The sequence below is a fragment of the Panicum virgatum genome, chromosome 5N (genome assembly GCF_016808335.1).
Source record: "Panicum virgatum strain AP13 chromosome 5N, P.virgatum_v5, whole genome shotgun sequence".
Classification (NCBI taxonomy): domain Eukaryota; kingdom Viridiplantae; phylum Streptophyta; class Magnoliopsida; order Poales; family Poaceae; genus Panicum; species Panicum virgatum.
Window position 1 is genome coordinate 55162014 of NC_053149.1, and position 20611 is coordinate 55182624.

Below are 20611 nucleotides of genomic sequence, written 5' to 3' on the forward strand. Positions count from 1 at the left end.
GCGGTGATGTTGCAACTTGCAACACACCTCATGTTTCCTAAAAAAAATTTGCAACTGCAAGTTTACATCCACCACATGGTAAGACTGTAATAGGGTGTCGCACTGTCGCGCTATCTTCTTTGAACATCCACATCTTATTGGGTGCTGGAGCCACCACCCACCGTTTTGTCCCGCATCACGCACGCTCGCAGAACGCCCCGTGACTAGAGGTGCTCGCGTGGTTTCGGGCATGGACACCGGGCCCGTGCGCCGAAACAGGACCGCCGTCTCCTTCTCGCGCGTGCACGCACCGTCCGAGAACGGCCTGGGTCAGCCGAAGGTGCCCGTTACCTTCAATGTTGACCGATCATTGGACACTTGCAACTGGAAAGCGCCAACTGCTCGTCGTCATCACTAATCAGCACTGCACGCCGAGTGATGTCCCGTGCTACGGTGCTACTCTCTCCGTCGTCCTGGAATGTGAAATGTAGAGCTTTTTAGTTTATCCTAAGTTAAACAATTCTAACTTTTACCAAACTTATAGAAAAAAGTAATGATATTTTATTATCAATTGATAATAATTAGATTCATTATAAAATATATTTTCATAAATTACTTATTTGATGCGATAGATATTAATACATTTTTCTATAAATTTAATTAAATTTAAACTATCTTGACTTAGTGTAAAATAAAATAGTTTATATTTCAGGACAGAGAAAGTAGTCCAGATCCAGGGCGATCTTCCGTACCATCTTGGACATGACAGAAATACCACCTTGGACATGACAGAAGAACCACGGCACACCATTCCTGCCTATGATTTACACGATGTATTATCCATATACTTTTTGGGGGGGGGGACACTCACTACAAGATTGCAATAACTTGTACTGAAATGCATCTCGTTTATGAGCTCGTTTAAAGGCCATTAATAAAATATATGACACAACTCTTTAAAAAAATGTTTCCACAAAAAAAACTCTTTAAAAAATGATATGACACATACGGCCCAAGTTTGTAACATCGGCCCAGTAATAGGATGGGCCTATGTACTAACCATCAGGCCCAATCAGACTCCGTTAACACTTTTCTGCGGCTTTAGCCCAGGAGGCCTTTGATGATTTCGAGTTAGTCAAATACAAATTCGCAGCACCACTGGCCCTGCACGGTGACCCTAGCCGGAGCCTCTCGCCGCCGGCGAGCACCGCGACCCCTTCTCCCTCTCCTCGTCCTCGTACTTGTCGCCCTTCCACCCCCGCGCGCTTCTGCGTTCCGCGTCCCAAGGCCGCCACCCTCGTGTCCCTCTCCCACTCGCTCCTCTCCCAGGTCGCCGCCGCCCGCGCCGCCCGTGGCGACGCCGCCGCGGCCTCACGCGCCCGTCGGATCGCGTTCCTCTTGTCATCCCGTGGCGCCTGGGGGCTTGGCTGGGACTACCTCCGGCACTACACCTTCTCGTCGGCCACCGGGTGCGGCCTCTCCTGCGCGGCCGCCGCGTCCCGCCTCCTCGCTGCTGCCGCGGAGGCCTCGCGCCTCCGTTCCGCCACTGACGCCGCCTAGTGGATGCGCCGCCACTACGGGGACGTCCGCGACGCCGCCGGGCATCTCCGAATAGGTATCTGGCATCTTCACTCGTGGTGCCTCAGATTTGCGCAATGCTCTGTAGATTAAGAACTTTTGTTGGGGTTTAGGGGCCGTTGAGAGAGGTGGTGATGGATGTGAAGTGGGAGGTGGAGGAAGGGGAGTTGCTCAAGGATTGCCTGGAAGTGGGAGCAAAGGACTTGCAAGGCTTGCTTGTCATTGCCAAAGATCTTTTCGCAGGTGCTTCAAAAGCTTCTATGTTGACACAGAATCGCGCCAACGCACTCGAATGCGCTAGAACGCACGACGATCGTCAAAACGATCAACACCCGCGAAAACCCTGGGCGGACCGGTCTGACCGGTGCAGGCAGGGAACTCGCGAAGACCTAGAACAGCGAGCTCGGGAGGGACCCCGTCGGAGCTCGTGATCGTAGGGTTGCTCTGAGGTCGGCAGGCCACTCAGAACATCTTCAAACGCCGCCGGGACGAAGGAAGAAAGCAATCTAGGGTTGGAAAAGACTAGGGTTTGAGAGATAAAAGTAATGCGATTTTTTGTATTGATTCGATTGAGAATAACCTCAATCGGCCTTAGCCTTTATATTTAGGGTCAGTTGGATCCATGCCACTACAATTTCACGAAGTTGGATTTCATGTTGAAATCGATGCCATTGAGTAGCATGATTTTCAACGTGAAACCCAATTTCACGGAGTTGTGGTGGCATGAATCGAATTTTCCCTTATATTTATAGGCCGGGGAAGACGTACCCCTTCACGAGTAGGATTACATGAGGACTCTTTACAAAAACCCTAATTCTACTCGGACTGTACAGACCAGACCGGTCTGACCGGTCGGCCCGACCGGTCTGACCGGTCGACCTCAGCAGGTGCCAAATTTGGCTGTCAACATATGCCCCCCTAATTTTTGGTGAGTTTCACAAGCCAAAAAGCAAGAACTATCTTGATGTACATATTTTACACAGAGCATACAACTCTAAAAATAAAACTAAGGGCGATATCCAATATCGCCCGTCTTGGTCTTCACGCACTTTGCCAAACGCTATGATAGAATTTCTTCAAGTATCTCCCATTGATAGCCCTGGTTAGACGTTCACCTTGCATCGTCTCCACCATATACGAATTTCCGGATATAACTTTGACAATCTTGTATGGACCCTCCCAACTTGGCGACCATTTGCCAAACTTGTTGTTTTTCATCCCAAGAGGCAAAATTGTCTTCCAAACCAGATCCCCAACCTGAAAAGATTTAAGTTTTACCTTTTTGTTGTAAGCTCTGGCCACCCGAAGCTTGTCTTTCTCAATCTCCTTCAAAGCCTTCAAACGCTTGTCGGTCATCTCATCAATATTATCCATCATCAAATCATGGTAATCAACAGCGGAGAGGTCATTTTGCTTTGCCAACCTATATGCGTCCAGATTTACCTCAACGGGTAAAACGGCCTTTTGACCGTACACAAGCTCAAAAGGAGTAACCTTAGTAGAACCATGTCTAGATATATGATGAGCCCACAATGCTTCAGATAAAACCTCATGCCACCTCTTAGGATTTTCTTCTATCTTCTTCTTTACAAGTTTGATCAAAATCTTATTACTAGACTCGGCCTACCCATTGGCCTGAGCATAGTATGGAGATGAATTGAGCAACTTAATCTTATAAGATTCGGCAAAGGCACGCACCTCTTTTGATATAAATGAAGGACTTTGATTCGTTGTCAAAGTTTGTGGAATGCCGAATCTATGAATAATATGCTCAGTAATAAACTCAATTACCTCTCTATGTGTCATATTCTTCAAAGGAACTGCTTCGGTCCACTTAGTAAAATAATATGTAGCAACTAACACGAAGCGATGCCCCTTTGAAGATGGAGGATTAATTTGTCCAATAAAATCCAACCCCCAACCACGGAACGGCCATGGTTTAATAATAGGATGCATCAACGCAGCAGGCACCAATTGCAAATCACCAAATCGCTGACATTCTTCACACCCTTTATATTATCTAAAACAATCGGACAGCATGGTGGGCCAATATAAACCAGCTCTTCTGAGTAACCACTTCATCTTGAGAGCCGATTGATGAGTACCACAAATACCCTCATGAACCTCACCCATAGCAACCCGAGCCTGATCCGAGTCTAAACATTTGAGGAGCAAATCTTCGGCAGTTCGACGATAAAGTTCATCGTCAATTAAAACATACTTGAAAGCCAAACGCCGAATATTTCTCTCTGCGCCACGACCAGGATCTCTCAAATACGACATAAGATGAACCCTCCAATCCTGGGCTTCGGCCGAGACGATTGAATCATCTTTTTTGGCTGAATCAGAACCAACAGCTGCATCACCAGTCATACCGGTCTCTGGACCGGTTTGACCGGTCTGGGCGGTCTGACCGGTTTCGCTGACCGGTCGGACCGGTGCGTCCAGAACCAGACACTCGGCTTTCGTTTGCATTAGCTTGCGAATGTTGAAATATTTTTTCGTAACATTATAGCCAGATGCTTGTTGCGCCAGAGTATTTGCCTTTCCATTCTCCTCCCTCGGAATATGTTTGATAATAAATTCATCGAAAGAGGAAATAATATCGAGGCATTTATCAAGATATGCATTTAGAGAACCATTGTAACACTGGCATACCTTAGATACTTGCTGCACCACCAGAAGAGAATCTCCAAAGGATTCAACATGCTTCACGCCCATGGATTGCAAAAATTCCAAGCCAAATAGAAGAGCCTCATATTCAATTTGGTTATTTGTGCACTCTTCTTCCAATCGGTTTGAAAATTCAAAAACAGCACCATTCGGAGAAATAAGAACAGCACCAATCCCTTAACCATCATCACAAACCGATCCATCAAAGTACAACTTCCATGGTGTGCAAGTAATATAGCCAACTTCTAAATCATGCTTGTCATTAATCCGATGCTCATGCTCAACAATAAAATCCGCTACAATTTGGCCTCTCATAGATTTTAAAGGTTCACAAGCCAAATCATATTCAACCAAAGCATAAGCTCACTTACCGATTCTACCACTCAAAATCGGTTTCTGTAACATATGTTTGATCACATCGGTTTGACATACTACTATGCAAGTACTAGATAATAGATAATGTCTCAATTTGGTACAAGCATAATAAAGAGACAAACATAACTTCTCAATAAATGTATACCTCGTCTCCGCATCAATAAGTCGTCGGCTTAAATATGTAATAATATATTCCTTCCCTTCGGTCTCTTGAGTCAAAATAGCCCCAATAACCTTGTCTTCAGCAGCCACATAAAGTCTGAAAGGTACTCCTCTCCTAGGTGGTTTGAGTACGGGTGGTGAAGACAAATAAATCTTGATCTTCCCAAATGCTTCTTGCTGTTTTGCCCCCAAAGTAAATTCGGTTTCATCTTTTAACCGAAGAATAGGAGTAAAAGCATCGATCTTTCCGGACAAGTTAGATATAAATCTTCTCAAGAAATTTACCTTGCCCAAGAACTTCTGTAAATCCTTCTTGCATGTAGGGGCTTCAACCTTCTTCATGGCTTCAACTCTCTTAGGATCAATCTCTATTCCCTTCTCATGAATAATGAAGCCAATAAACTTTCCAGCCGATACACCAAAAGCACATTTGAGTGGATTCATCTTTAAACCATACCGGCGCATCCTTTCAAGAGCAATTCTTAAATCGGCTAAATGATGATCTAAACTGGCCGATTTAATGACAATATCATCAATGTACACTTCCAAGACGACACCAATCAAATCATGAAAGATTAAATTCATAGCTCTTTGATAAGTAGCACCCGCATTTTTCAAACCAAAAGTCATAACCACCCACTCAAATAAGCCGACAAATCCCGGACATCTAAAGGCCGTTTTAGATATATCTTCTTCGGCCATGAATATTTGATTGTAACCGGCGTTACCATCAAGAAAACTAATGACACGATGTCCGGAAGCCTCATTAATCAACATATCGGCTATAGGCATAGGATATTCATCCTTGGGAGTAGCTTTATTAAGATCTCTAAAATCAATGCACACTCTAATTTTCCCCGAATCATTTTTCTCAACAGGCACAATATTAAAGATTCAATCAGCATAACGACAAGACCGAATAAACCCAGCATCAAGTAAACGATTAATTTCAGTTTTAATTCGGTCATAAATAATGGAATTGAAACGCCTAACCGGTTGTTTATAAGGTCTAAAACCGGCTTTAATTGGTAAACGATGCTCAATAAGATCACGACTCAAACCAGTCATTTCATGATACTCCCAAGCAAAACAATCAATATATTTCTTCAATAAATTAACCAAATCGGCTTTATATTCAGCCGATAAATTTTTGTTTACAAAAGTTGGCCTAGGAATAGTTCCATCACCAATATCTACCTTTTCTAAAGGATCAGCCGATGTAAACCCTTGGCCCAACTTATCTAGATCACCAGAATCTTCAATGGCTTCACACATATCGTTCGTACGCGCCCGATATTGATCTAGCCTCTGCTGCAGCCATTCTGCGTTGGACCGGTCTGACCGGTTGTAAGCATCTAGGCCCTCAAGGTATGTTTCGGTGATTAATGACAACCATTATTGTGACTAATGAGTTTGTGCAGCTTAATAGATCATTATCGCTCATTTGGTCATATGTCAAAAGAGGCCCCTCAATTTCATTATTCAAAAAAGGCGATCTCGGTATTCAACTCATATATATGTCAAGACTAAGGATCTTTCTAGTCCTAAGTGTCATAAGGTTGAGAAGGACACTTAGGTTAGTATAGGTTTTATAGTTTTGTAGTGATCGCACTATTAAGATGGGTTAAGGCCAAGTAACTTGAGCATGGACATGGTCAATCAAAAATGGATGCACACTATGGTCACTCAGGTTCCTAGAAGTTCAAATAAGTGGTTCTCAACTCATATCTCAAGAACATTTGGATTTCATTCAAGACTCAATTCAGAAAAGGCAAATTCAGAAAAAGTTTTTAACACCGGTTTAACCGACGCTTACATTTTTCTATACGTCGGTTAAACGAAGTCAGCAGAGTCTGGACAAGTCAATACACCGGTTAAACCGACGTGTTTAAATTGAACGTCGGTGCATTAGTCCAGAGTTGGTTTTTCCAGGGTGTTTCAAGGTTCTATACATCGGTTAAACCGACGATGTTTGAATTGAGACATCGGTGCAATTGACCAGTGAGATGGTTTTTCCAGGGATTTCTGAAGTTGTACTCACCGGTTAAACCGACGATGGTTTTGAGTTAACGTCGGTGCAGTTGTCCAGAGACTTGGTTTTTCAGTTGATCAGTGGACAACTACACTCACCGGTTAAACCGATGATACGTCGGTTAATCTGCCCAAGTTGTAACGGCTAGTTTTCAGAATGGCAGTTTACATTCATCGGTTAAACCGACGATGACTATTGGAGGTACGTCGGATTAACCGGCGCTACGCAGTTTTCTGGCAGCTTTTTCTCCAACGGCTCTATCCGTGTGAGATGCCTATATATACCCCTCCAATGGGTCATTTTGCTACTCTTGACACCAGGCAACATCCATACACTTATACAATAGTCAAGAGCCACCTTGAGCTTCATCTTCCATCAAATTGATCATTCAATCATTCAAGAAGCAAGGCTAAGGACTTGAGTAGAGAGAAGCTTGTGTGCATCCGTTCTTGGTGATCGGTTCTTGCTCAAGTGAAGGCCCTAGCTTGTTACTCTTGGTGATTGGCATCACCTAGGCGATCTTGGTGATCGAGGTGTTTCTCGCGGAGCTTGCCAAGGATTGTGGGAGCCCGGAGAAGAAGATTGTATGTGGCTTGATCTCCACCACGCCGGGATGGTGAACGGAGACTCTTAGTGAGCGCCCACGTCTCGGTGACTTGGGAGGTGACAAGACTCTTTGTGAGTGTCACAACGTGGATTAGGGGTGTGTGCCAACACATCGATACCACGGGAAAAAATCCGGTCGTCTCTTGTCCACTCTCTTTATTCAAGCATTTTCTTTCATGTAATTTATTCATGTGCTTGACTTAGAGATCATAACTTAGCTCTACCTTGCTAGGCTTTACTTCTCTTTATATCTCTCTTAGCTTGTGTAGGTAGTTTTAGTTATCCGGTTGGTGAATTGGTGCCTTACTAGCATTGCATAGGTTAAGGTTGCTTTATTGTGTTTTAGAAATTGAAAAAGGCCCAATTCACCCCCCATCTTGGTCCATCGATCCTTTCACCGGTCGGGGTGTCCGGTCTGACTGGTCGGCCCTGTGCGCCGAACAGGATAGGACCGGTCTGACCGGTCGGCACGGGCGGTCTGACCGGTCGCTTCTGGAGCTTCTGTTGTACTCATCTAATTTACATTAAATGATTTAGCCGATTATTCATCGGCTTTAGTACAGCAGAGATAAAACCATCCTTAGTGCAACTGATCAAATCATAATCGGACAGGTCCACGCCCGATAAACACTTGACGTTGTCGTGTGCACTAATAGAATCCTAATCGGATAAAGCAACAAAGGATGAAGTGTCCCCATGGACAATCTCAACCTCATCGCCGATCCACTGAACAAGAAATTGATGCAAGGTAGAAGGAACACACTGATTTGCATGAATCCAATCCCTCCCAAGAATCAAATTGTAGTTACCTTGCACTTCCGCGATGAAGAAAGCTGTAGCAAGCGTCTTACTTCCAATGGTGAGCTCCATGGTAGCAACTCCTTTGGCGCTAAGTGGCTCGCTCCGTCCAACACCACTGACCGTCATGTTTGTCTTGATCAAGTCCTCGTCCTGGCCACCGAGCTTCTTGTACAGCGAGTAGGGCATAAGATTTACAATGGCCCCACCATCTATTAGCATGCGAGTCACCGGCTTCCCGTTGATGTGTCCCCTCATATAAGGAGCCTTCAAATGATTGTCTTTCTCGCTTGGCTTCTGGAACACAGCTTCACGGGGCCCGAACTGAAGATGAGCCAAATCCTCCTCCGGAACCACGAAGTAATCCGAAGATAAGTGCACCACATTGATCTCCATATTGGTGCGCTCTGGAGACGCTTCGTAGTCTACCAACTCTTCGTCTTCTGATATCGGAGGAACTGCTGGGGCTTCCTCAACAGAAGAAACTGAAACGGGCGTCGCCGATTCGGCTATTGCCTCTGTACTGGGCTCGACCGGCCTGACCGATTGGTCAGAGCGGTCTGACCGGTCTGTCTGACCGGTCTGACCAGTCGGCTGCGGCGGCTCGATCGGTCTAACTGGCTGATCAGCTGTCTTAGCCTTCCACACCTTGCTCTGAGGGAACATGGGCCTATATCTGTTGAAGCCCTCATCCCTCTTCTTCTCTTTCTCCTGCTCCTTCTTTTCTTTGTTGCGAAGGCGCTGCAATTTCCTCTTTTGTGTATGAGTTAAACCCGAAGGGCACCACCTAGGCTGATGGTACTTGTCCGCCGCGCTCTTGCTGCTACCAGCCTCATGATCATTGGCCATGACCGGCTTTTGCGAAGGAACGTCAACCGATGTATCTATACCCATCGATTTCTTGCCCGTATCCTTTATGGGCACCTTGATTTCACCGATTTGAACCACAACATCGGCTTTAAACTTCTCTGGGTCGGCCATAGGCTTCTGCTCCCCTTTCTTCTCCTTGACGCGATACTCGAACCTTGGGACGGGAGCTTGGCCCGGCCTCTGATGCGACCGGTCTGACCGGTCGGAGGTGACCGGTCTGACCGGTGCAGCCTGCTGCACTGGACCAGATTGGCGTGGTCCCAATCGGTCATGTACTGGTACTCTGGAGCTTTCCCCCTGATAATGTGGAGGATAAGGCATCGGAAAACACTGCATCCATATCTCTTTATGCTCCCACACCGGATTTGTTGCATTTGACGCCGGTGGCATCCATGGCATGGTAGCATACATCTTCTGAGGAGGATATAATGTGACAACATCACCTCTGCGCCTGCTGAACTCCCCCCTCAGGGACGCTGGACGATCTTGGCGCGGTGGTGATCGCGGTCTCTTTTTTAGCGGCCGATCGTTTTGAACGGCCTTTGTGTACTTGTTCAACAACTAGTTGAAGGTGGGCTTCTGATTAGTAGCTCTTCCCTGCACCTTCACCTCATTGGTCTTCCAAGTACCCACTTCCGGACGTTTTGGCTTGAAAGTCCGGGGACGGTCACCAGGGCGGTCTGACCGGTTGGAGGAACCAGTCGGACCGGTCTGACCGATCGGAGACACCGGTCTGACCGGTCGTGCCTGATCAGCAGACCAATTTTCTGGTGGAGAGCTTCCTTGCCCCCCCCCCCAAGTCTGGGATTTCTGATAATGATCTTCAGAGTATCTTTGCCATCATCAGTCTTCTCCTTGATAACTTCCCGGGCAAGAATTTTGTCACTTGTATTCATCGGTCTTGGATCACCGATGACAACCTGCTTCCCCTTAGCTCCTTCGCCTTGTTCCGGCCGAATGAGCACCTTCGGATTGTTCAATTCCAGTATATGAACAGGGAAAGGAACTTTATCAATTTGCATCTCAGAAAGTACCAATCGTCCTTCATTAATGGCCGATTGTACCTGTCGACGAAAAACATTACAATCAGTAGTAGCATGAGATGTAGAGTTATGCCACTTACAATATGCATGTCGCTTGAGCTCGTCGGGAGATGGAATAGCATGTGACAATCAGATGTTACCATTTTTAAGTAATTCATCAAAAATCCGATCGCATTTAGAAACATCAAAAGTAAATTTTAGCTCCTCTTGCCGATTCTTTTGAATCGGTTTGAGAGACAGAACTGAACCAGGTTTGGCCTTCGATGGCCAAACAAATTCATCAGCATATACTTCTTTATTCTCATCATCCGAACTATCCGAATCATGATCGATAATGTGTGTGTTGGACCGATGAGGCTTGAAAGTATCTTTGGCGTTTTTAAGCTTAAACTCTAAACCCATGACTTTGACTTGCAAGAAATTCACAGTATGATATTCAAAGCCCTCGAGTTTATCTTTCAAATAAGAACGTAAACCATTAAACGCCAAATCCGCCAAATCTTTTTCGGAAATCGTCAAACTAAAACACCGATTTTTAATTTCTTTAAATCTTTTGAAATAATCCGGAGAAGATTCATCACGTCCTTGCTTAATCGATGTTAAGTCTAACAATTTCGCTTCGGTTTCCCCACTAAAAAAGTGATCATGAAACTTATACTCCAACTGAGCCCAATTGCGAATAGAATTAGGAGCAAGCGAGGAAAACCAAGAGAAAACCGTTCCAGTCAAAGATAAAGAAAATAAACGCACACGCAAAGCATCATTGAAACCGGCTTCTCCTAATTACAAGACATATTGACTAACGTGTTCCCAAGTTGTACGAGAATCATCACCATTAAATTTAGTAAACTCAGAAATACGCCAACCAGCAGGAAAATGAGTAAAATCAAACTCAGCGGGATAAGGTTTTTGATATAAACGTGTAGTACCCATATCCACCCCAAGCTTACTCTTAATTGCATTGGCCAGATCTTCTTTGAACTTAATAAGATCGGCCTGATAGTGCTGGTTGGTATAAAACTCAGAAAAACGATGTGCATTAGGGTTTCCATGCACCATCGTCTGTGAAGAAGTTGGGATCGGTCCTTGGTTAGGTCCAGATCCTCGTGGCCCTCCCGCTACAGTAGTAGTGCGAGGCGGCGTATACAGCGACAACTCATTAGTTCGGCTAGGGGCAGCCGAACCAGGAATTGTCTCGAGAGGCGTCGGCGATGGCACTGAGTAACCGGTCTGACCGGTCTGACCGGTTGTACCGGTCTGATCGGTCTGTGGGACCGGTCCGACCTGTGTTGTGTGCACGGTCGACGGTAGCGGGGTTTGCCCTGAGAACGAGTTCGGCGGCATACCATAGAGTGGTTCCGATGTGAACTCAGGGGTAGCCGAACTCGGATCTGATGAGTTAGGATCTGACATGGGTTGTTTACCTTTAAGCGCATCAACATCACTACTCAATTTAGTTAGAATATCACCCGCAGCGGCTTGTGCAGCAACAATCTTTTGATCCATCATGGATGACATTCTATGAAACATATCAGAGGGAGAGAGGCTTACATTGGAGATCTCTTCAATCTTATCCTTGCTAAGCTTGAGAGACGGCAGTACGAACTCTCCCACTCTCTTGACGAGGCCACCACGATCCTTCTTGAAGCCCTTCAAGAATTGTGCCTTGACGTGCTCCTCCACAAGAAGGTAGGCCTTGCGATCTTCTTCGGTGAGCTCCTCCATTGTAGCCGTGATGATGTTTTCCTTGTCGATCTCTGAAGAGCCCATCTTCTTCAAGGAGTAGATTAGATCGGTTTTAAAACCAGATTAATCTCTCCCCAGCGGAGTCGCCAAAAAGTGTGTTGACACAGAATCGCGCCAACGCGCTCGAATGCGCTAGAACGCGCGACGATCATCAAAACGATCAACACCCGCGAAAACCCTGGGCGGACCGGTCTGACCGGTTTCGCCGACCGGTTTGACCGGTGCAGGCAGGAAACTCGCGAAGACCTAGAACAGCGAGCTCGGGAGGGACCCCGTCGGAGCTCGTGATCGTATGGTTGCTCTGAGGTCGGCAGGCCACTCAGAACATCTTCAAACGCCGCCGGGACGAAGGAAGAAAGCAATCTAGGGTTGGAAAAGGCTAGGGTTTGAGAGATAAAAGTAATGCGATTTTTTGTATTGATTCGATTGGGAATAACCTCAATCGGCCTTAGCCTTTATATTTATAGGCCGGGGAAGACGTACTCCTTCACGAGTAGGATTACATGAGGACTCTTTACAAAAACCCTAATTCTACTTGGACTGTACAGACCGGTCGACCTCAGCAGGTGCCAAATTTGCCTGTCAACTTTCTACACGACATAGCGAACTCTGAGGTTCGGTGACTTTGGTTGTTTGTTTTTTTCTGATCTTTTTGTTAACTCCCGCATGCTCGTGTGATTTAGTGTACATGAACAAAATCCTTGTGGTATGATTGTTGTGTCTGCTACCATGTGCATTTAACTGTGAACAGTGCATACTTGCTAATCTAAGGCGCTGCTTGTTTCCTGGTCAGATTATACAATCCAGCTTATATATGCTAGATTATATAGTTTGAAATAAGCATACTTTGGACATCTCATGGTATTATGATAATCTGGGAGTATATGATTATATAATCTATAGAATAATCTGGGGTATTTGTTGTTCATGTGAGATTATACTAGCTAGATTATATAATCTAGAGGGAAAACGAGCAGGGCCTAAATCCATTTGTTATCAATGATGCTTCCAATAGCTCATCCTTTGTTACCAATGCACGTACTATTTTATCGATTCAGCAGAGAATGTTGGACGCACAAACCTTCATATGCAAACTTTGCATAGAGATAATGTAAGATGTAGTTATTCTTCAGTTATGTAGTTCCAGATGGACAAGGCTGCAGATATCTGTGTTCCAAATTTTGGAAGAAAGAACTTAGGATATGCCCTTTTTGGTTAAAGGAGGTGATACTTTTACATGGCTATTAAACAATAACAGGAAACCATCTTGAAAGGGAATGTTCAAAAGTCAAGAACTCAATATATCAAAATGATGAACCGCCCATGTTGCAAGCCCTACAACTTCCCATTATGTTTCACTTTTTGAAACAAACCCAGCATGTTTAAAGAATTATGCACTTACATTTGCTTTTTATATATCATGGGTTTACTTCTGATGCTACATAATTTGTCAGTTGATTCTATTAAAGTTACATGAGACTTCTTATGCTGCCGTAAGTTGTAATTTGAGTCTTAAAGAACAATGATTATATCTAGATGCATTTCCTGCCAATAATATCGTACCATTTTATGATCCTGCATCTTGTGAGTAATCAAAATTCACAGCAAGCTAACGAAGCATGGAGCATAGGGAAAGAAAGTACAGAATTTCCGCTGTGTCCTGGTCCTGCAGTGTTCATGACTCTGTCAGAACCAACACTCTTATTGGACCCACTCCCACAACATGAAAGCTACTCTCTGGGTGATCCTGCCTGCTGGCACAATCGTTTGTAGGCTGTAGGTCACCATATCCTATGATACTCAACGAGATTTTCTTTTGAAAATCAGGAAAAAGTTACCCAGTATTTAGTGAATTGCAGAATTTACTTCAATGATAATAAATTAATAACTGGTATTTTGAAGTCCAAGATTGTGAGATATTGTACTTGCAAAATCTGATCAACTGCTGCCGGAGCAAAAAAAAAAAAAACATGCCAAAATGTCTGAAAACACGATCACAGCATGAGTTTTATACGCAGAATCCACATGAATTTTGCCCTGGGACCCAAAAATACCGGTTGATTCCCATGTAAACTTGAAAGGTGCATACCTTCAGGGAAGAAAAAACTAAATAGGACACATTTTCTTAAAGACTTAAAGCAGTTCTTGTTGTCTCTTTAACTAATGAGCCCAGCAGAAACTGGAAACAAAACGTTTAAACAACGGATATACAGAATTTCTATTGTGTCCTGGTCCTGCAGTGTTCATGAATGTGTCAGATCCAACACTCGTACTGGACCCACTCCCACAACATGAAAGCTACACTTCTGAGTGATCCTGCCTGCTGGCACAATCATTTGTAGGTTGTAGGTAACGATATCCTATGATAATAAGATTTTCTTTTGAAAATCAGGAAAAAGTAACCCAGTATTTAGTGAATTGCAGAATTTACTTCAGTGATAATAAATTAATAACTAGTATCTTGGAAGTCCAAAGATTGTGAGAGATATTTTACTTGCAAAATCTGATCAATTGCTGCCAGAGTAAAAGTACCTGCCAAAATGTCTGAAAACACAATCACAACATGAGTTTTACACAGAATCCACTTATCCACGTGACTTTTGCCCGGGAACCCCAAAACACCGATTGATTCCCATGTAAACTTGGAAGATGCATACCTTAAGGGAAGAAAAACTAAATAGGACATATTTGCTTAAAGCTGTTCTTGTTGTCTCTTTATCCGATGAGACCAGCAGAAACTGGAAACAAAACGCTATGCAAACAAGGGATATGGTCTTGTAGGTTCTATATTTCCCAGAATTGGACTACATTGGATTGTTGGTTGCTGGCATATCTTCGTGTTAACTGGTGCTGTCGTCTAGTTCCTTCTTGATTATTGATTTCCCTGGTGGAAGTGCCACCGGGGTGGCAAACCGTCTGTTACATTTATCAAAGCAGTCCCGAATACGTAAATGTTGTTTTTTGTCACCCTCATAAAGCTGTCCCATATACATAGTTTTTGTTTTTTGTGCACGCCTAGTATATAGGAGAAAAATCTTGCTTGCTGACATGTTTTTGTGGTAATTACTAGCGTTTGTCCAGTGCCTTCTTGATTAATGTATATGACTGGAACGGCATTTATCAACCACTCCCACATAAATGTTGCTTTTGCTGCACTTGTAGCGTAGTACTATGCAGTTTATCGTGTCCTCATGTCACTTCCCTAGCAAGTTAGTGATGTGATGAATGGTTACGTTTTAATTCTGCCTGTAACTGGGTCAGTTTGCCCCTATTCCATCTGTGCCTCGTAAGTCTGGTGATAGCTTAGATGAGCTTCAATGCTATAGCACATTAGGCCCTGCAATCTGTGTCGCCTATACGCCAATTTTAATCATACAATTCGAATTATGGATATTTTGTAAAGCATACTTTGACCAAACAGCATAGGTAGGATACACATAGGGGTGGTAAAGGGCCTAACATTTTGAACTAGAAAATCTAAGGATCGGGCCCTAAAAGGACCGGGCTCTAAACATATGTATTTTTGAACTAAAAATTTTAAGGGCTTTATTGGGCTGTGAAGAGGCCATTAGGGTCATGGCCCATTACCACCCCTAGATACACAGCTTTGGTTAGTAATATTTTGAACTATGAATTGTTGGTTGAATATCTGCATCAGATGTACAGAATATGTGCTGGTAAAGTGGCAATGTACCTGCTTGTACAGTTGTGCTCCAAACTTTACAAGTATTGATCATCAGGCTATAATGAGGCATCATTATTGCAGATTTACTAACATTTTGGTCAAGCAACAATTGGCTCTTGTTAGTGCTTCACTAATAATCTTATTCTAGAAGCTCATCCTGTCCAAATTATAAGAGGATGTCTGATTTCTGGGGTGGATCAGATTCTTTGTTTGGTGAAAATTGAAATGACTAGAAAGGACTGTTTCCTTGCATGAATGCATGATGCATCTTACCCCTGCTGCACACCCTTGATTATTATCTGCTGCGTATGAGTTATGAAAAAAAAATATTGAAGTCAGGCTCATGTAGTATATTTGAAAATGCTGTAGATTGAGTCTGAACACTTCAAAATACTGGGGTAAGGTGGACGACGGTAAGATGCATCAGTTCAACTGGTAGCTGAAGGAAAGGGAGTACGGCAAAGAGCCGATGCATTAGTGGCTGATGCAAGCGTGCTCTGCTCATAATAAGAAATGCCTTTTTGGCTTCTCTGTTCCGGTTGCTGGGGTTTGAGAGCCATACGGACGGAGAAGGAAGGGAGAGCAGCACCCAGCCCATGTTACATGTTTCATGCGCGTCTATACATTAATGTAGCTTGGTTCGGCGTTAAAACCGGATTGATGAGGGTACTCCGGCCGCATGTCATTCTCCCTTAGGCTGGCCTGGTGCACATCATGTATCTTTTACCTACATTTGAGGCTAAGGTGCTCACCAACTCGATGTATTTATTGCTGGGCTTGATGCTCTCTAGCTAGATCTGCTTCCTCTCGAAGCAAATAAAATGTTAGTTTTCTTCTTCTTCTTTGTAGTAGTTTGTTTGTATATAATTTGAGTGTTGACTCAAGCTGCGGCGAGGCAAGTGAAGATAGTTTGGTAGGCAGCGGCCAATTATTCACGAAGCAAGATTGTACATGCTGAATAATAGGACGAATTATTAGGGCCTAATCATTCTGGCCGCCGAGAAAACCGATGGAAGAGGTACTACTCCCCTCCATGGGCAGCATCGCAAGCCTTTCCTGTTCCTCTTTTTTCAGTTACTCTGAAGTCTGACGTCGTCGTCTCTGTCAACTGATAATGTCTATTGTCTTTGGTAAAAATAAAGGGCAACTAATAACTGGCCGGTTTCATCAGTGTTTGCACCGGCTGATCATCGAATGTCCACGCCGACAGTTGCAATGTTCAGTCACCGGCAGGCGGCCGGCGGTGTTGCCCTCAATCTGTTGTCACTGGATGCTTCCCTGTCGGTGCAAAAAGAAAAAAAAAATGCAGGCTCGACGCAGCATACATCCGTCGTCCATCGGGGTAGCATCGGATCACTTCCGCACCATAAACGCCAAATCGGCTCCGCGCACACATGCCATGCTTGCGACGCTGTGTGTTGCACCGGGTGATCCACGGGAGGCGTAGCCCTGGTATCTATCTGCCGAGAAGACCATCCGCTGCAGTCAGTGTCCATCATGTCACTTCCCTGTGGCATAGGCAGCAGATACCAGCGGTGGCGCTCGTACTCGCAACAATTAACACCACCAGACGAGTGATTGACGCCTGGATTGCCGAGTTCGGTTGGTACCAGCAGGCAGGTAGCTAGGCCGCGCCCCGGATTTTTGCCCGTGGAGGAGCCTTGCCTGGGAACGGACACGGTCACTCGTCAGCGGGGAGCCCCGTCTGCGCCGGGGGGCTCGAACTCGAAGGCGCTCGCTCGCGCTGCTACCTCCTTCCTACCGCCATTAATGGAGCTGCATGCTGCACGCCGCTGCCGTGCCTTATCTTCGTTTACGCACAACTTGTAATTCGGAGGGTGGGAAGAAATGGCGTCCATGTGCTGATTCACGGGCTAGTCGGTCTGCGTCCACTTGCTTGGCCCTGCCTGCAGGTGGAGACCGTGAGCAGTGTTGTTCGGTCTCATCGCCCACACTCAGCTGTGGAAATTTGATTTTGATAAGGATGGCCGACATTTTATTATTTACTCCAGTCCCAAAACAGCGTCAGTTTTGCGCTTAATATTCCAAGTTTATGCTATATATATATCTGTTGTGTCCTTTTTCGCAAGCTGGGTGATAGCCCAGTGGGCACTGTGGACGGATGGAGTGGGGATTCAGATGTTTTCTTCTCAGCATGTGTGAGAGTTTTTTTACGTTTTCTTCTCAGCCTGGGTGAGAAAGTATTTTTTGTTGCGTTCTTTTTTCTGAATATAGGATCCTACGGCGTGCAAGAGATCAATCATAGAAGCGGCACCAGAGAGCGAGCCCCGGCCCTCCTCACAATTACGACCCAAGTCAGGGCACATGCAGTCCAGGCTCCGGATGGATGTTCGTCCATACACATACACTGCATGAAACGAAATGTACAGTGGTTTCTGTGCGTGTCAAGCTCCCTCCCTTTGGCTCCTTTCCCAGCGAAGGCAGTGCCCGTGCGGCCGCCCGCCCTTCCTCTTCTGTCCTTCCTCCGGAAGAACCGGCACGGTAAACACTGTTGGCGGCACAGCGAATGAAGTGGGGGCTGCCGGCGTGCCACCCAGTAGCCGCACCTTACGCCGGCCGCTCCATGCCAGGGGAGAGATCCATCATCTATCCACCACGCCACGCCGCGCCAGATCTAGGAGTAGGAGCTGAGTGAGCGACTGTAGCAGCTCCCCGCTGTACACAGGCAGCAGCCCAGCTCGATCTGAATCGAAGTCAAGTCTACCCTCCCTAGAGTAATACTGTACAGCGGGGAGCTGCTACAGCCCAGCTGGGCGGTGAACGCAGTGATAACCAGATGTACTTTCACCGGGCGCGCGCGTTGGCCACGGCCGCTGGTGGTCAGTGGAATTCAATGAAGAAAATGGGGTCCGGGTCACACCCTGCTGCTGCAGCACAACAGTGGAAAAGTTCAGTTCCGTCGGTGACCGGAGGCCCCTCGGACGGTCGGCACATTCGCCGTAACCGCCGGACGACACGGCCACGTTGCCGTTGCCGGGATTCAATGCGCGCGCGGCTCCCAGCCCAGGCCTTCGAAGTGGAGAAGTGGGCTAGCTGCACACTGACCGAACCCTGGCTTCAAGCTGCCTGCTGCCTATATATACCGCCGTCGTCGGCCGCCGATTGATCGTTCCAGCCTTCCAGGGATCGCACGGTCTCTCTCCTCGTCCTCCTCTCTTCTCGCTCGCTCCCAGTCCCAGCAGCTAATACAGCGGTGGCTGCTGCTGCTGCTGCTGCCATGGCGGAGGCGAGGCGGCTGCTGTGGCTGGCGGCGGTGGCGTGCTGGGCGGCGGCGGGGGCGCGGGCCGACCCGCAGGTGCCGTGCTACTTCATCTTCGGCGACTCGCTCGTGGACAACGGCAACAACAACTACATCGTGTCGCTGGCGCGCGCCAACTACCCGCCCTACGGCATCGACTTCGCCGGCGGGCCCTCGGGCCGCTTCACCAACGGGCTCACCACCGTCGACGTCATCGGTAAGCAGCCTGCAGTGCCAACAGCGAGTCGGTCACGTACGTACGCATGTACACGCACGCGACATGGCTGGCCGGCGCGGCGGCGACGTCGTCGTCAGACACCGATCGGGCCAGTAACGCTAGGCAGCCGCGGCTGCCACCGCCCAGCTGCCCGTACCTTCAGGATCCCTGTCGTCTGCCGCTAGTAGTAACTATTCAGCCATACGTGATGCCATGTTTATGGTCGTCATGCATACATGTCTCTGAATAGAAAATTTGGGAGGCATGCAGGATGTAAAGAGCCAACTTGTTGCCAGCGTGGCAGTGTTCGGTGATTGATTGTTACCTGGAATTTAATACTCCTACATACGTGTGCTGGGTAGAGAGAGAGAGAGAGAGAGCGAGAGAGAGAGAGAGAGAGAGAGAAGCTAGTGCGTTTTCTAACATTTATGTGCTTGCAAATAAACTAAATGTGCAGCTCAACTGCTGGGTTTCGACTACTTCATCCCGCCGTTCGCGGCGACGAGCGGCGACGAGCTCCTCGGCGGCGCCAACTTCGCGTCCGCCGCGGCGGGGATCCGCGCCGAGACCGGGCAGCAGCTGGGCGGGCGGATCCCGTTCGCGGGGCAGGTGCAGAACTACCAGACGGCGGTGGCGACGCTGGTGAGCATCCTGGGCGACCAGGACACGGCGTCGGAGCACCTGAGCCGCTGCATCTTCAGCATCGGCATGGGCAGCAACGACTACCTCAACAACTACTTCATGCCGGCCTTCTACAACACGGGCAGCCGCTTCACGCCGGAGCAGTTCGCCGACGCGCTCATCGCCGACTACCGCCGGTACCTGCAGGTGCTCTACAGCTACGGCGCGCGCAAGGTGGTGCTGATCGGGGTCGGGCAGGTCGGGTGCAGCCCCAACGAGCTGGCCCGCTACAGCGCCGACGGCGCCACCTGCGTCGGCCGCATCGACGGCGCCATCCAGATCTTCAACCGCCGCCTCGCCGGCCTCGTCGACGAGTTCAACGCGCTCCCCGGCGCCCACTTCACCTTCATCAACGCCTACAACATCTTCGCCGACATCCTCGCCAACGCCGCGTCCTACGGCTTCACGGTCACCAACGCCGGGTGCTGCGGGGTGGGCAGGAACAACGGGCAGGTGACGTGCCTGCCGTATCAGGCGCCGTGCGCTAACAGGGACCAGCACATCTTCTGGGACGCCTTCCACCCGTCGGAGGCGGCCAACATCATCGTCGGCCGCCGATCCTACCGCGCCCAGTCGCCCAACGACGTCTACCCCATGGACATCAGCACGCTCGCATCCATCTGATGATGATCGCCCATCCGGCGATTATTATACTCCGCTATTCCACGCAAACACAATGGCAGTGGAAACGGGATTCAGTCCAGCCGTGCGATTCTTTTTTTTTCCCCTGTATGTATACGTACAAGCGTGTACGTATATCTGTAACTTTTTTTTACCAGGCATACTTGGTATATCTGCATGCAGTGGATATATACTTAAGCAATAATTTATTTATTCCATATGTTTTGGCTTTGCGTTCAGTTGATGATGCATGCCTGAATTAATGGGCAAAACATCCAAACAGGCA

At 46.9% G+C, this 20611-nt stretch overlaps 2 protein-coding genes across 2 annotated transcripts; both read left to right on the plus strand.

The window, feature by feature from the left end:
• The first annotated feature begins 229 nt into the window (after positions 1-229).
• Positions 230-15986, plus strand: LOC120674955. Its single transcript, XM_039956050.1, has 4 exons — positions 230-319; positions 1090-1536; positions 1671-1819; positions 15917-15986. The coding sequence occupies exons 1-4, from the start codon at positions 230-232 to the stop codon at positions 15984-15986; spliced, it is 756 nt and encodes a 251-aa protein (XP_039811984.1).
• Positions 15987-18664: 2678 nt separating this feature from the next.
• Positions 18665-20607, plus strand: LOC120672835 (GDSL esterase/lipase At5g45670-like). The gene is made up of 2 exons (XM_039953440.1): positions 18665-19023; positions 19481-20607. The coding sequence occupies exons 1-2, from the start codon at positions 18786-18788 to the stop codon at positions 20326-20328; spliced, it is 1086 nt and encodes a 361-aa protein (XP_039809374.1). The 5' UTR covers positions 18665-18785; the 3' UTR covers positions 20329-20607.
• The last annotated feature ends 4 nt before the right edge of the window (positions 20608-20611 follow it).

Bases quoted from the DNA above. Each gene is read 5' to 3' on its own strand.
- LOC120674955 (XM_039956050.1), top strand. From the start codon at position 230: ATGGACACCGGGCCCGTGCGCCGAAACAGGACCGCCGTCTCCTTCTCG. The intron at 320-1,089 runs GTGCCCGTTACC...GCTTTAGCCCAG, and splicing joins ACGGCCTGGGTCAGCCGAAG to GAGGCCTTTGATGATTTCGA. The intron at 1,820-15,916 runs GTTGACACAGAA...AAAATGCTGTAG, and splicing joins GGTGCTTCAAAAGCTTCTAT to ATTGAGTCTGAACACTTCAA.
- LOC120672835 (XM_039953440.1), top strand. From the start codon at position 18,786: ATGGCGGAGGCGAGGCGGCTGCTGTGGCTGGCGGCGGTGGCGTGCTGG. The intron at 19,024-19,480 runs GTAAGCAGCCTG...CTAAATGTGCAG, and splicing joins CACCACCGTCGACGTCATCG to CTCAACTGCTGGGTTTCGAC.